Raw genomic sequence first — 16,075 nt, 5'->3', positions numbered from 1 at the left:
AGGAGGATCCCTCTTCCAGGACGGACAGACATGCAATAGATGTTGCGTGTACAGAACAGAGCAACAATTCACAGTTTACAAGTTACATTAACAGAAAGTCTGATACAAGTTATGTAAAGTGAGTGGATCCAGGAGACGACCGAGCAGGACGAGGCATCACCAAGTGGAGCCCGAGCCAGACGACCTCCTGTCCACCATGTTGACCTGGAAGAGGGCAGGACACACAAGATAATTAGTCATAGACAGAGAGAGGCATCAAGGTTAACAGAAATAAAGATATGAGGAGATAGTGAAGCAGAGGAGAGCAATGCTCCAGCAGAGCCCGGGGTGTGACCATCCAGATCAGTCCGTGTTTCAAGGCAGCAGGAGCCCGGAAACAGTAGATGGTCCCAGAGGGCCGTGGTCCATCAGAAGGGAGCCTGAAAGAAAGAGGGGAAGAGGAGAAAAAGGAGGAGAAAGAGAGGGAGGAGAGAGAAGAGGAGGAGGAGGGGGAGGAGGAGGAGGAGAATCTATAGAGAGTGTAGAGAGTGACACAGCTTGCAGCTTGTGGGAACAGAAAACAAAAACAAAGGTTAGAGAAATGCGATATTGATCAGAATAAACAGATTGTTTCTCGTCGGCAGCACAGTGTAAATCTAGTACTATAGGAACTCATTGAGACTGACACCGACCCACTGAAGAAGCTTACAATTGATATCAAGGGCTGATGTCAGCTGGTTTACAATATAATTGTTTCTTTCATTTTCCTTAGTAAGAATATATATTTTTGCTTTCTTCTTGCGTCTCGGGGAGTGATGTCACGTATGTGACAAGTCACGTTTTTCAGCATGAGGACAACTCACGTTTAACACCACGCAGCGACACAAACACAAGCAACAATGGAGGGAGGAGATGCGCGTTTTCTTAGCTGGAAATACAGTCATTACTTTGAGTTCGTGTCAGCTAAAGATGAGAATATTAAGGTTTGTTGTTCACTCTGTGCTGGCGACAAAGTACTATCAAGCTTCAAAAACGCAACATCAGATTTGAAAAAACATTTGGAGTCACAGCACAGTTCAGTTTTACAGAGCAAGTCCCACCAGGTGGTGTTAAGCAGAGCTGCTCAATGAATTCTAATGAACTTTCCTGTAGCTCCTCCAGTAGGTTAAAGAATTAGGGATGCACAGTATGGAATGTTTAGGCAATACAGATAACTGATAACTACCTGCTTCTCATGGAAGATTATTGTATTTCAAAAGGAAGTTCTAACCTGAAGTCAGCTCCTAACCCCTGTCAGTGTAGTATGCACACCTGAGGGTAGGAAAGACTAAGATCTAGGGAGGGAAGATGGATGATGTCTTATTCCAAAGCTCTAACACGTTTTGTAGTCTTAAAACTTACAGACATGTTCCCCTCTCTCTGAACACTTGTGGAACATGTATTACAAATTGCTATCATTTTCTCTTCCTACGTAAACATAAATAAATCCAAACCTACTGCATGTTTCCCCTCAAGTCTACATTGTGTAAAGGCGCATACTTCCACACTATAGATTTGTGTAGATGCTGTGCATATTGACAGCAGTTTTGCCCCCTCCTGTTGGCTCTATTAACCAGCTCTGATTTCATTATCGGCCATTAGCCGGCACCCCTGTCAGCCCCAAGACAGTGAGCACAGTACATACTCAGCATGTTAATATGTCATTGTTTGCATGTTAGCATGCTAATGTTAGCATTTAAAGCAGGCACAGCCTCATAGAGATGTTAGCATGGCTGTAGATTTACTGGTGTTAAAGCTACAGATGACTACATTTGCTGCGTGTGCTTTGCCCCTCAGTGTTTGAGTATCATAAACTTCACCTATGGTGTAATGCATCTGTCTTTTCCAGGTCTCTCATTCTACAGAGATTCTTATCTCAGTGCAAGTTGCCTTGTCAAGGTTAAGATCTAGTGAATAGACACACTGACATACGCCCACATCGCCACAACCTTGATCTCAAATCTCTTTTTCTTGCCAAACGAATCCCCACTGGACCTTCAGGAACACACCTGGAGATCTGTTCCAGACTGCAAAGCTTGCATTTACACATATACGTATACACGGAATAACTATCACATATTTTGATATTTTGATCTGTTGTGCCACATAAAAAACTTTAGGGTTAATATAAAAATATAAACAAGAAGCATGATCCAAGGCAATCAACTGCAGAGTCATTAAAAGCACACTCACACTAGGCGATCCCGAGCACGCTTGACCACCAATGTCCGATTTGTTTGACAAGTGTGAGCAGTGCCGGCCCTGACCAATGTGGTGCCCTAGGCAAGATTTTAGCCGGTGCCCCCTTCCATCGTAGTTCATTTCACAATCAGTTTTCATACACTCACACAGAAACTGCATGTATGTATTCAAGATTTTATTACGTTTAAGTCAAAAGGATCACACCAAATAAAAACTGAAGAAAGGAACAAGTGATAAATTAAATACACTATATATAAGGCATTGCACAAACATATTAAATATTATTCTATTTACATAAAAAATAAGTGCACAGTGAACATGAAAACAAGTGAAGTAACATTAACTTATGTCAACTCAGGTATTTACTCATTATTAAACAAGGCTACTATCGTCTGAATTAAGCTAGCAAGTTAACACTCAACGGTAACTACGATCATTAAACTACTAATTTCATTCACTTCATCATATTGACGTTACTGTACCTCTATCTTCTACACATTTTTCTTCCTCTTCTTTCTTCCTTTCCTTCCCTGGGCACCCGATGGTTTCAATCTTTTGGACGTTGTGATTCTGTAACAGTATCAGTAAATCTCTCTCTTGGTCTTGGGGCTTGCCTCCTGCACTCCAGCATTGATAAAACATATGCAAATAGACAAAGGCAAGCAAACTAAGAAAACATCATCAATTCAACACATGCAGTGCAAATAAAGGAAAAAACACACCCAAATACAAAAAACGTGTGGTAAGTAGCAGGGACATAACGTATTCCAGAGGACACCACAGTCTACACATTATGCCATGCATGTTGTCGCCATGGTGTGTACTCATTAAGTGTGACTGAGTGAAGTTGAGTCAATGATTCATCTGTTTATATATATGTTGTGGATTTCTGAATGTTTTCACAGGGCAGAAAGTAGTTATTGTTCAAAGGAGAAGCTATCTCCCCCCATGCTGATGGAAAGTCAGATGAAGTTTTGTAGTCCTCAAAACATTTCTGGAACATAACAGCATGGCAGCATTATCCAAAAAAACTGAAGTAGCTGGGAACTTGTTTTAAAACACTAAGAGAACTGGAAAATAATTTGTAAAATGGCTCCCTGCAGTTCATTTGCCATAACCCAGGTCTCCAAAAGCCCTGAGATCCCAAATCAATTTGAGAAGTCATTATTTGCACCCTTTGTGAAGATCTGAAATCTTCACTGTAGCTGCTAAGCTAAGAGTGTTAGCCTACACCCTGTTTTGAAGTGGGTACAAGTGGGAATGTGCATCAAGGGTGTAGATAATGTTGCTGGCTCTCAGGGCGTCCAGAGACTTGAATAATGCCATTTTTGGTTCTTATTCCATCATAGACCAAATCTCCAGCTACTTCAGTTGTTTAGGAGAATGCTGCCACGCTGTTTTGCTGTGAAGCTCCAGAAATGTTTTGTGGACTATGAGACTTCACCTGACTTTCCATCAGAATGGAGGGAGGAGATGATGTAGACACTTTTCATTTTTGGTTGAACTGTTTTGACTGTTTGAAAGAATGCCACTTGCCAAAATCAAACGCGTTTTGTTATTGCCACAAATCCATAACAATATCGACATTAAATGTTCTAAAATGTGCACGTCATGGAAACTGATACAGTTGTCAGGTGTGAAGGATGTGGTGGTAAATTCACCCATCACTGTTTAATCTGCTGCTGTTTATATGAGAGGGAAACCACTCCATAGGGTCTCCATATCAGTGAGTGTAGAAAAGCACATGTTCAGGCTGAGCCTCTGTTCAAACCAGTGTAATCCTCCTTTACTCTGATGGTAATTGTTCTTCATTGGAGCATGATGGTAAAGCAATGCTCTGAGGACTGTCAGCCTTTGTCAGGCTGAGTGCTCTCTGCTTTGTTCTCTTCTGCTCCGACTCTTCTCTGTTGTTCTTGTTTCTCTCTCACAGGCTTCCACCTGTTCTTGACCTCACGCTGTCCGCCTCTAGTCTGTTGACCTTTGACCCTGGCCAATCAGAAACAGTCAAGAACCTCTTGACCACCTCTTGACCTTCGGATAGTGAGACGAGTGGTTTGTTGTTGTTGGTGTGTGTGTGTGTGTGTGTGTGTGTGTGTGTGTGTGTGTTTGGACTGCAGTCTGACCTTCTCTGACCTTTGACTAGTGGCTGCATGAGGAAGCTACCAGCTCCCTGATGGGTCCAAGTTATTCTTACTGTGTGTCCGTCTATGTGTGTGTGTGTGTGTGTGTGTGTGTTCTCAAGAAATGTAACACAATGCAGCTTTACGGATCACAGTAGTAAATGTTCACACAGTCTTTCACTTCAAACATTGTCAGCCAAAAACATAGAAACCTGATTAAAGTAGTAACTAGCAGTGAAAAACAGACATGAAAAATTATACAATTTCAGGTTTAAAGGGATATTCCGGCGTAAATGTAATCCATGGTCTACACACCGTGACACAGAGTAAGACCCCCGTCGAGAGATCAAGTTTTCCGACCGCTAGCTTATGTAGTTTTAGCAACCTCAGAAAAGACAGCACAATAACAATACACTGCAGTCTATGCCTCCACCAAGAAACCACCATCAAAAAGCCCCTCATAGACAAAAATAATGCTCAGAACAGCACCAAACTTCAGCAACAGAACAAATAGGGTCTCAGTTTGAGGCATCAAACATCTGCTAGTTTAGCCGGATTTCTGCTGAAAAGACAAAACAACTCGCCACTCTCCTGCAGCAGCTGGCTCGTTGTGTGGAAGCCCTGACGAGTCGATTACCGAGTGCAGTAGAGTTCCGAAGCTCAAGGATGAAAATGTATGATTATTACTCCATGGAACTCCATGTGTCTTGCCTACCAGTTTATAACAGTTATTATCGAGAGCTGACAGGGAAAAGAACGGAATTGAGCATTTCTTACTGCACTCGGTTATCAACTCTTTTCTGAGGATGCTAAAACTACATAAACTAGCGGTCGGAAACTTGATCCCTTGAGGGGGGGGGTCTTACTCAGTGTCACGTTGTGTTAGACCATGGATTAAATTTACGCCGGAATATCCCTTTAAGCAAACAACAGAAAAGACAGAACAAACTTCAGTGACTGCATCAGCACCAAAGACGTTTGACAGTATGTGTCAGGTAAAATTGTGCTTTTAATGTGTAATTTGTAGTGAAGTACTGCGTTAGTTATGTGTTTGTGCCCTGTAAATTCATGATGTAATGTAATTGGCAGTGAGTGCTTCAGTTGTTCTAAAAGTGATCCAGTTGACAGCATTTGCCGCTGTGGTTGTCGTTGTAGTTGTGGGGTGAACTCCTACATCCCCTTGTGTTGAAATTATTTTTGAAATGATATATTTGTAGTTATTGTTATACAGTAGTCATTAGTATTGGTGTGACGGCCCTTCAGTCTTGCTATGCTCACAACTAAAATGTGCCTATTACAAGGAACATCTGCTGGATGTTAGCACATTCCAAATACTCTGGCAAGCACTAAAGCCACTTAACCTCCTGACTATGTAATGTCACTGCTGACATTAGTGAGAACACTTGCCTTTCTGTTTTTTCCCCTTTGTCAGCATCACAAACACAAGGGAAAACAGGGAGCAGTAGCAATCAGCAGATCATATACCTCATCAGACTACACCCGGAAGATGTTCGACTTGTTTTAACAAGTCATTGTTCATTCATTTATCAATAAGTAATTTTCTGGAATAAACACGTAATTTTTTCCATAACTGATAACACAGTTTACACTTCTTTCTGGTCTCTGATGAGTGGAACATGCTCAGTACCGATCAGGCGGCTGACAGGCTCGGACCACGGAAGCTACAACAACGGTTACTTTGTTAATATCTTTAACTTCAGCCTCTCTTTCAAACTCATCCCGACGTACAAGTGCTGCTTGACAGAGATGGATGGGGAAGTATTAACAAGCCAGCAGCTTTTACTTCAACACACATCGTCACATTGCTCCCAAAGAGTGAAATTAGCGTGTTCACCTTGGTGCTGGGTTCACACCACACGACCATAATTTATATTCACACTGCACAGAAAAGCCAGATGTAAGAGGGTGTAAGTGGGTTTTTTGGCTTTTTAACTTAACTACATTTAGCTTAAAACATCTCAGTCTTCACAAAGAAACCTGAACCGTGGTCTCCTGCATGAAAGTCCAGTGGTTTTTTTGTCCCAAGCATCAAACCACAACCTCCTGCCTATAGGGACTTTGTGGCGTTTTAAACTACTTCACCTGAGTTCCTCCTTTGCAGCCACTTGTGGTTTCCTCCTAACAACAGCAAACGTTTCAAAGTTTCATAGCTGACCCAGATGGTTGTTTCCTGACGGGGACAGGCTGTGAATGAAACCAGCTTCAGAGCCAGTAAAAAGACTCTACTGCCATGCTTGCAGGTCTGAGTGGCTGTACTAAGATACAGAGATACTCTGTGCTAAATGCTAACATTAGCATGCTAACATGCTCAAAATTACAATGTTAATATGATTAAAGGTCCAGTGTGTAGCATTTGGAGTATTTAGCGGCATCTAGCAGTGAGATAGATTGCAACACTCCCTCGCTCAGCCCTCCCTTTCTGAAGAAGAGGGAGAAGCTCCAGAATCTACAGTGGCCCAAGGGTTAGGGTTAGGGAAACTCAGAACAACAAGAAACTCATTTTCTAAACATGGACTGGTCTGCAAAAGCATCGAGTATTTTTACTGAATCAAGTGATGAGGTAAATATGTATTTAGTCAAATTAGGATCATACTAGGATCATACAAAGAAAGTAGAGAGACCTGTGAAAAATATTCACAGAATCTCTCTCCTCAGTTGATCTGTCACACTACGTCATTTCTTTGACTGTGTTTGGCACACTCCTAGCGCTAAATATCCTAGTTAGTTATCGTTCCATGTGTTCTCTTAAAACATGCTTATGGATATTATATTCCATTCCTGCCAAGTCTGTTCTGCTAGATGCCACTACATTCTACACACTGGACCTTTAAGTATAATGTTTATTGTGTTCACCATCTTAGTTCGGTGGGTTCACATTCTAACTTTTGCTCGTTCGCGTCAAACTCAAAGTATGTCTGAGGTTGAGGGAATGTCATTCATTTTGCAGGTATGTGGTGATAAACCAAAATATTGGACAGATTCTAATGTTGGCCTGATGATGGCACGAGAGGAAAAGTCAATAGGAATCAGCCTGTGGATATCAATACTGAACTAAACCTTCTGACTGGACCACAGTGGTAGACCAAGCACCTCACAGACAGACAGACTGACACTAGCGTCCTTGGAGCCCTGCTGCTAACATGCCCGAAAAGTAGCTTTATCAAGCGCATGTGTTGCATTCTGTCATAAACACAAATGTAGGCAAAAAAAAAGCTTAGTTATTTGGTTTTTTTACATACATTTTTTATTAAAACAGTAGACATGTATACAGGTCCTGTATCCATGAGGAGCATGTGTTTCAAGCTATGTGACTCCAGGCAGATTTCATCCTTTCACATCACACTGAGCTCCTCTTTAATACTAAGGCTGGCAGCTCTTCTCCATCAAACAGCTGGTGACGTAACACAACCCTCTGCAGGTCAGTTCAGTGCGAACATCTCCTGTCTGGTTGTTGCCTACAGATGTATGGACTCACGGTTACAGTAAAGTCTATTTCATGTTTTACTATGTAAGCTTGGCTCATTTATGGAAAATGAGATATTAATTATCATTAATTTGTAGGAACCATGAACACTGTGCTGGAGACAGGACTACAATGACACAGATCCAACAGAGTGCCTGAAATGCATCTTTGATGAAACGTCACCTGATATGCCGGTGCTGCTGCAGAGTCTCTCCTGCCCCCTGGTGGCTGTCTCTGGCTCAGACACAGCAGTGTTTGATCTGCTTGAGCTCTGTGAACACTGTTGTCTAAAGTGGATCCTTGTTCCTCGGCAACCTGAGGCCCATCTCGGGGGTCCAAGAAGCTGAACGCAGCCTGTTTTCAGCTTCAACTGACCAGCAGTAACACAAGGCTCGCTCAGGACCCCGTGTGGACCGAACTGACCTACAGAGGAGTGAACTATTTCTGGGTTCATTCCTTTTATCCAACACTGCGCTCTGTGTGGCTGCTAATCAACATTCACTCTCAGACCAGGACAGGACTTTTTATCTCCGGGCCCTGAGCTCCTCCTCCAGTCTCTGCACTGTCCACCTGATACTGTGATATTGCCCCAGCTGTACATGACAGTGATATTCTTTAAAATGCTCTCTCTGATATTTAAAATGAAAGTTTGAAATATCCTTCATCATTTTTATTCAACATGACATTCCTAACTTTTTAAACATCAGCCCTCAGCCTAAATATGACAGGGTTGTGTGAAACACACAGCACGTCATTTCTTACGTAAGATGTCTCAGTCAAACAGTTACGAAAGAAGGAGATGATGATGATGTCATGAAGCAGCATGGGATCATGGTAGTTGTTGTCCTTATTGTTAAACAACCATCTTCAGCTGTTTCCCGTGTTTCCCTGGAAGTTACAGCCACTACAGATATGTGACTGAATGAAACACACCATTACCTTGACTGAACTAGTGGATTTCTCTAGTTTGGACCTTGTTGGAAACATTTGGGACAATGATATAGTATATTTAATGTATAACACAAACCTCAGATCATTCTGCATGATAACTTAAATTTTGGCACTTTAACTGTATTTTGCTGCTGATACTTTTGCACTTCTACGACTTTTTTAGTCTGATGTATCAAAACACCTTCAGGCACAGTTATAATTATAATTAACAAAATAGAATATTAAAGAATAAGAAAATGAAAAAAAATTCATATGTATGCAATCTTTGTTTACAAGTTCTACATATGGAACCCCTTACAATTCCACAATGGAAAAGAAAAAAATCACCCATGTATGTATCCTGTACCCAAAGTGTGGTTTCTCATGCTTATCTTGAATCACAGACCAAAATCTGGTCTTAGAGGTTTGACAAATCCACACATCCATTTTTCCAGCTGTTGTATGTATACACGCATCAAATATCTATCTATATCTTTTTACAACATGTTTTCATGTAACTTCAACTGAGAATGTAGTATTTTAGATTTCCATCTTGCTATGTTTACTGAAGTAAAGATCTTGATTATTTTCCCCCTCTTGGAATCAGTTGTATACCCTCTGTGACGGGGCGTAGAGACGACCTCAGGTTGATGGCTGACGTCCAAGTGATTTCAGTTGCAGGTCTTTTCTGTTGTCAAGTTCAGTTTAAAATCACCAAATTCCAAAGTCCCTACCTCTGAAAGATTGCATTATGGGAGTGTTGGTCCAGTGATTTTGGAGCTTGATAGCTGCGACAAAAAATCAGTAAATGAACCTCTTTTTATATGTAGCCAACCATTCGCTTTTCCTTTCTTTCTTTCTTACTTTTTCTTTCTTTCTTTCTTTCCTGTCTCTTTAAATCATCTAACTTTATGAGAGTGCAATAATGAAGAAGACTGTGTTAGCCCTTCACTGGAGTAACACAGGCAGTACGTGTGTCTTGTAAGTACAAACTATCATATAAAAAGTGTTCTCTCATCAGTATCTGATGATCTCTGCAGATAACGTGGCCTTGTCTCCTAAGATCATCCTCTTCATACTGTAGATGTGCTAAGTTAAAATAAGAGAGGCTAATATAACAAGAAACTAGCTTGTAGGTCTGTAAAGGTCCCAGGTTTACTTGGTCAACAGTTCAAAGCACCCCTCTGAACTCTGTGATGTCCATCTGTCCCAGGCGACAGGTCTGTGAGAGGTGAACATTTTGCAAAAGACATGTATTACTGTAAGAGTCTTTCCAGTGACAGGCACGAACACAGACAACTCTTTGTTCTTAGACGTAGAATGGACTGGAAACTTAATTTTTAGAGCCAGAATCAAACCAAGCCATCACTGAGTCACTTGTGCTGTTCAGTAATCTTCTCGGGTGTTCCCAGCAATAAAACACTGAACTAAAGTTGCACTGATAAAACAAACCACTATGTATAATGTGAGAGAGGTGAACGAGGAGCAGCTTTTTCTTTGGCTCTCATCATCAGCCTTGTTTCGAGCAGCAGAAGCAGCAGGTAGCAGTTTCAGTGAAGTAACTCAATGTATAGTACCTGACATAGGTGTCATTAAGCCGGGTGTGTGAGGCTACAGCCGCGACTGCCTGCTTCACTACTAATAACTCAATTATATATTATTTCTGAATTCAGTCAGGCTGCAAAATGAATACTTACATTATTGTGATGCTTATATTTCTGTAGACTTTTACACTGTGGTATTACTAGTTTACTAAAGAGAAGGTTTTTGGACAACTCACGTTAGCAGTAACAAAAAGTGTTGATCCCTGAGTGCGCCCTAACAGGCAGGAGAGTAATGGGGGACCGTGGCTCAAACCTTCCTGTTAGGTCGCACTCGGGGATCAACACATTTTGTCTGCCATGATGGCAGCGCGCCAGAGGTGCTACTGCTAACGTGAATTGGCCAAAAACCTTCTTTTCAGTAAACTCTGTGTACACAAACAATGTTCTCAATTCTCATGTTCATGTGTAGAGACCCTGGTGATACTACGAGCAAAGTTTCATGTTGTGTCGAGACTTCTTACTGTTTTAAAAATAAAGATTTTGGTGCTAGCTTACCCGTGCCCCATGCACTCCATTGAAAATAAGCTTCCCCAAAAACGAAACTACGGTAAATTTTAAAAGTGCCTCTTTCGTCGTAATTATGCTTTCACACGAAGGTTTGACTCATATTCATTCACAAATAAAGCCTCGGTTGCTTTCTGGCGAGAGTTTCACTTTAATGGGACAGGCACTGAAACAGGGTTCAGACACAGGGTGAACAGAGGTGCTGCAGCAATGGACAGAAGTATAAATATAAATTGTACATTGTTTATTGTTTATTTTGCTTTTTTTTTCTTCACAAAACCAAACATTCCTTGACATCCTATCAAAAATAAACAATAATTGTTGTCACTTCTATAATTTTTTCAATTTCTCCTTTACAATTACACCTTCCCAAAACCCTTGAGTTATTGGGCAGCCCCTGAAGATATATGTGTGATTGTCTATATTTCCACACGTCTTCCAATTTCAACATACAAAGACATGGTGAGAGGTGTATTGAAATATCAGATTTTTGATTTTTCCAATCGAATTCTTTCCATAATTCACTATTAATTCCCTTATGACTGCTGGCTCATAAGTCTTACCAGGTGTTATCTTCAATTATGATATTTAATTCTAATTCCTATTTTTCTATATACTTCCAGGTAATTTATTTGTGCTTTCACACATCACGTCGCTCTTTCTTTATGATTCATGATAAAGTATTTGGAAGTACCTGAATGAATCATTTAATGGGAGGATAAATTGTTCTTGAAGTTGGGAAAAAGATTTAATTACTGTTCTGGAAAATAATTGGTTAATTGCACTAATGACCTCCTAATGTGTTTTTTTAAACAATAATGCATGTATATATTTTCTTGATGACACCCAAAATGAGTATAAACCTGAAAATGAGAATCATACGGGACCTTTAAAAGAAATCAAACAGAATGGTCAAAGTCAAAGGTTAAAACAGGAGACAACCTGCTAGATGGAATGAGACATAATTAATACAAATAAATAAAAATAGATTTTGAATTCAAATGTATAGCTACATTCTAGTATTCAATTATTACATTTAATTATTTAAAGACATAAAATAAGAGTATCTACAACTTTGCACTTTATATTGTACCATTTCAGTTGTAGTCATTTATAATCTTCATACCTGACACCACATCTTCTCTCCATGTTCACCAGGAAGAAAACCGAGCTGCTTCAGTTTTTTCACCTGTTAATGACAGTATGAACCTTCCATCACAGAATAAAAGAACGGACGACAGATTTGATTTTCGGCAAGTTTATTTCAGTATAAGTGGTTTTTAAAACACCTCACACTGCTTCTCCAAACATCTTATCGTTCTTTAACCTCCGAGATAAGCAAGCAAAACATTAACATCTTCAAACATGGCCAAGTCCAACATGATAAAACTCTGTGCCCAATGACATTTTGAAGCAAACTATTTGACAAGAGTTGACATTAAGACAAGTGGGGAGCAAACGGTCGCATAATAACCAATAATTATACTTTGTACATGTAAAACCTGACTAAAAAGAGAGTAAGTGGCTGGCTTACAGCAGCCGACACAGAAAAGAGCAGTGATCTGACAAAAATAACCAAATGCCCTAACAGTTATCTCCACTTCAGCCTCCTTAGACTTGTGTACGGGCCGAGTGTGTGTCTGTGTGACTGTGTGTATGCATGTGTACGCATGCGTGTGCACTTGTGTTCTATCATACAAACAGTACATTACATTAAAACCCAATGTGTTCTAATAAGGCATTATGTGGCAGAACAGAAAAATCAGAAAATCCACAGAGCAAAAAACACAGCATTAATGCCAGAAATTCTGTTTTTAAGGCCAAGAAAACAGAACAAAGTAGGTCATGAACAGGGTGACGAGCTGCGTGAAGTTAAGCTCAAGCCTTGAGGAAACCTTAAATGTCAGTACAGACACCATTAACAGATCCAGGGAAGAAAGAGGTGATGAAATAAATCTGATTTAGGAGGCATCTGGGCTCTACCTGACAAAAACGGCTGGTTGCTCTGGGTTAGTAAATTGGGTTCGGGTTGTAACAGCTACGATTTGTCTGCAGAAGCCAGTCTACAGAGTGACAACAGAAAAGTCTGTTTTCTGCAGGATGGGTTACTATTCACTGGAGCGAGGGCAAAACCAGAGGGTGCATTAACTTCACAGGTGGTGATAGTAGCATAATGAGCTGGGACAGTACCTCAAAAAGTACAGATATAAAATACATTCATGAAGACATCTTTACAAAACAAAACAAGAACAAGGTTGATAGAAAGCAGAACACCATCCGTTCAAATGGCTCAAGCCGAGAGGCAAAACACAAATCAGTTAATGGACTACAGTACAGACAGGTGAGGCGGTGGGGGGTGGTGGGGGGGCAGGAGCCGAACAAAGACGATGATTCCCCAACATGGTTTCTGTGTTGATACAATTACAGACGTGCAACACTTAGATTCTGTATATACAGAGAGACAATATCCTCATTATCTCTGTTCTGTGGACTGGTACCAAAGAGTGGTGTCACCGCACCTTAAAGAAACCATCCACATCACAAAAACTACACGTTTCATCACGTACCCCTTGTAGTTGTCTAGCCATGCAGTTTATCAACATTATCAAATATTCAAAATGACATTTTAAGACTTTCCAGAAACAGTGTCCCTGTTAGGGGACGATGTTAACCGCAGACTAAAATTAATTCAGTTTAAAGATATGACTGCATTTTGTCACGTTGTGTACTATAATGTCTCCACAAATGTTCAAACCAGAGAAATCCATCATTTTATTCACGGTAGCGATGAGACTAAAAAAAGGAAAAAGCTAGATAGTTACAGTATTTACTGCTTTTCTGTTTCATATGACAAAAGAGAGTATTTAGATTTGTGGACCTTTGAGAATGGAAAGCTTTTTACCAGAAATTTGCTTTATTTTTTGTTTCCTGTCTGTGACTGCATTTTACTGACATGCCAGAAAGATCATTTCAATGATAAGCACTTCTGTATCATTGTCAAACGGATTTGTCAATAAAGTTCATTAAAAAAAGGCTACCACATTAGCTGTATCACAAGATCCTGTTCCATGTGTATAACCTGCTCCATGAAAGAGATGCAGTATGGTTTATGATGAACCTGTCAGATCAGCTCGTCCTGTCCCGTCTGTCCAACAGCTGCCCAGCTAACAGCAGCTCGTCTACACTTGGCAACCTATTGGTTTTAAGTATCTGACAGGTGGCCAATTTTTACATATTGCACTTTCATAAAAACTGCGTTAACTTATTGTCTGGTTGGTGACCAGGCTAACTATTAGGCTAGCAGCGAGCTGCCATATGTTTTAAAACGTGTTTATGTATCCATTTATTTTTCTGAGCTGGATTCCAAGCTAACCTGGTTATCTGTTGTGGCTAGACCAAAAATAACCAGCTAACCAGCCCTGCAAGCATCCAGTGCCTCAGCAGGCGTCCAATGACACCTGTTTCACAAGGATATCCAAATTAATAATGCCACTCTTTGGTGTGACCAAGTGCTCACTAAGAATAAAAGACGTAAACCACAGCGTCAGCAGGTTTCAGAGGAATGAGCTTTTACCAGAAAGTAGTCCAGTCTCTCTGAGCAAACTAGCTGTTTCTGGAAAGACATGTTGCCATTGAAATCACACAGAGAGATATCTAAAAAACAAAGAAATACAATCAAAACTATCTGCATTACTAGATACTACAACGGTCAGTTAAAACGTGTTTTTTTAATGATTTTTGTTTGAATTAACCCTTTAAATTCTTTTAACCGGATGGTGAGCCTGAGCCTGACTCTTCATCACAACTACTGGCAATAATCTGCATCTGCCAGTCATTCCACCCACAGTAGATGGACAGTGCTGCCTCAGCCATGGTGATGGTGGTGCTGCGCTGGTGTCCGCTCCGACACAGTTCCCTGAGAACCCACTTCCTCTACGACTACAGCTATGGCAAAATGCTGGGGACGATAATTTGTGGTCCTGAACAATATTGAAAAAAAAATAAAAAATACACATTCTACAGAATGACATGGTGCAGCATTACAAGGAGAGGACATATTAAAAGCCAATATTTACAAATAGTTCTCATGGTCTCAATGATGCTGTGAGGGAACCCAGGAATACTCTCCTATCATGGTGCGTGTGTTGCCTCTACACACAGACATACAACAGTGTGCTGGTGGTGGAAAAATGAATGTGTATCTATGAGGACACGGCATGGTGCCACTGGTAAATCCAATCACTGAGCTGTTTGGTTGCGCTGAGTGTCAAAGACTCCGTCAATGTGTTTACAGTAATCAACAGTCTTTAAACTGGTGATCATTCAAATAGACAAACAATTGAGATTCTGTAAATGATGAAACATGATCCACAGTTAACTCTTCCAACTGCCTCTCACTAGGCACCGCTGTTACACAAACTGCTATAGTACTCACTGTACTACCATCAAAATATGTAACCTTTACTGCTCCAATATTTTCTATTTGTACATATTGTATACAGCATTTGTCTATATATTTGTATTTTTCTCAATGTTTGTGTTGTTGCATTCTATATTCCAGTCTCTGGATGCTTATTTTGGCTTTAAGCAATGAACCACTCCTATGGATAGTGAGTTTGCATTACAAATAGGGTCTCTCTTTCCCTGGCGCGCACGACAAACTCAAATCCTTCACAGTTTGCTTCAGTGTCCACCTCTTCCTCACAGTCCTTTTATGACCCCATATATATATTTAATATTATAAAAAATAAGTTATTGCGCATCCAAAAAAAGTGCATTGTATATTTGAAAAATATCTCTTTCTCTCTTTTCCATTTTTCTTCATGTTTCCTGCTCATCAGGTGGTTTCCCATCAACAGCTTTGGGACGGCGGCCATATTCCCGCCTGTTTCCTCGTCACTCCATCGTACCGCGCCACTGATGGGGAGTGATGGGGAGTAAAAGGGGGAGTGGGGGGAGAAGAAGAGAAGGGGAGAAGGAAAGAGAGAAATAGGTGATGGGAGTGACGTCTTGCTACGCGATGACCATGGGAACGTCGTCTGAGAAGCCACTGATCATGGGAGCATCTTCATCATCGTCACCTTGAGAAGGAGAAAGAGGGAAGAGAAGAAACGTTTCAGAAAATGTCTGCTGTAAGAGTTCAACCTGCTGTTGAAGCTCAGCAATATTTAAAATGATGACTAAGAACATTGTTAAAGGAGTCACAACCCCAA

The 16,075-nt window shown here is 40.6% G+C and overlaps 1 protein-coding gene across 2 annotated transcripts in view; it reads right to left on the bottom strand.

The window, feature by feature from the left end:
• Positions 1-12,104: 12,104 nt before the first annotated feature.
• sorl1 (sortilin-related receptor, L(DLR class) A repeats containing) overlaps positions 12,105-16,075 on the bottom strand; it is a 97,775-nt gene continuing 93,804 nt past the window's right edge. For both annotated transcript variants that reach the window (XM_030392810.1, XM_030392818.1), the window contains exon 48: positions 12,105-15,943. In XM_030392810.1, coding sequence (XP_030248670.1) covers positions 15,876-15,943 — 68 coding nt within the window. In that variant the 3' untranslated portion in view covers positions 12,105-15,875. The remainder of the gene's footprint in view (positions 15,944-16,075) is intronic.

The sequence above is a fragment of the Sparus aurata genome, chromosome 2 (assembly GCF_900880675.1).
Source record: "Sparus aurata chromosome 2, fSpaAur1.1, whole genome shotgun sequence".
NCBI classification, from domain to species: domain Eukaryota; kingdom Metazoa; phylum Chordata; class Actinopteri; order Spariformes; family Sparidae; genus Sparus; species Sparus aurata.
The sequence above is the reverse complement of the archived record's forward strand: the minus strand, read 5'-3'. Positions and strand labels throughout refer to the sequence as shown.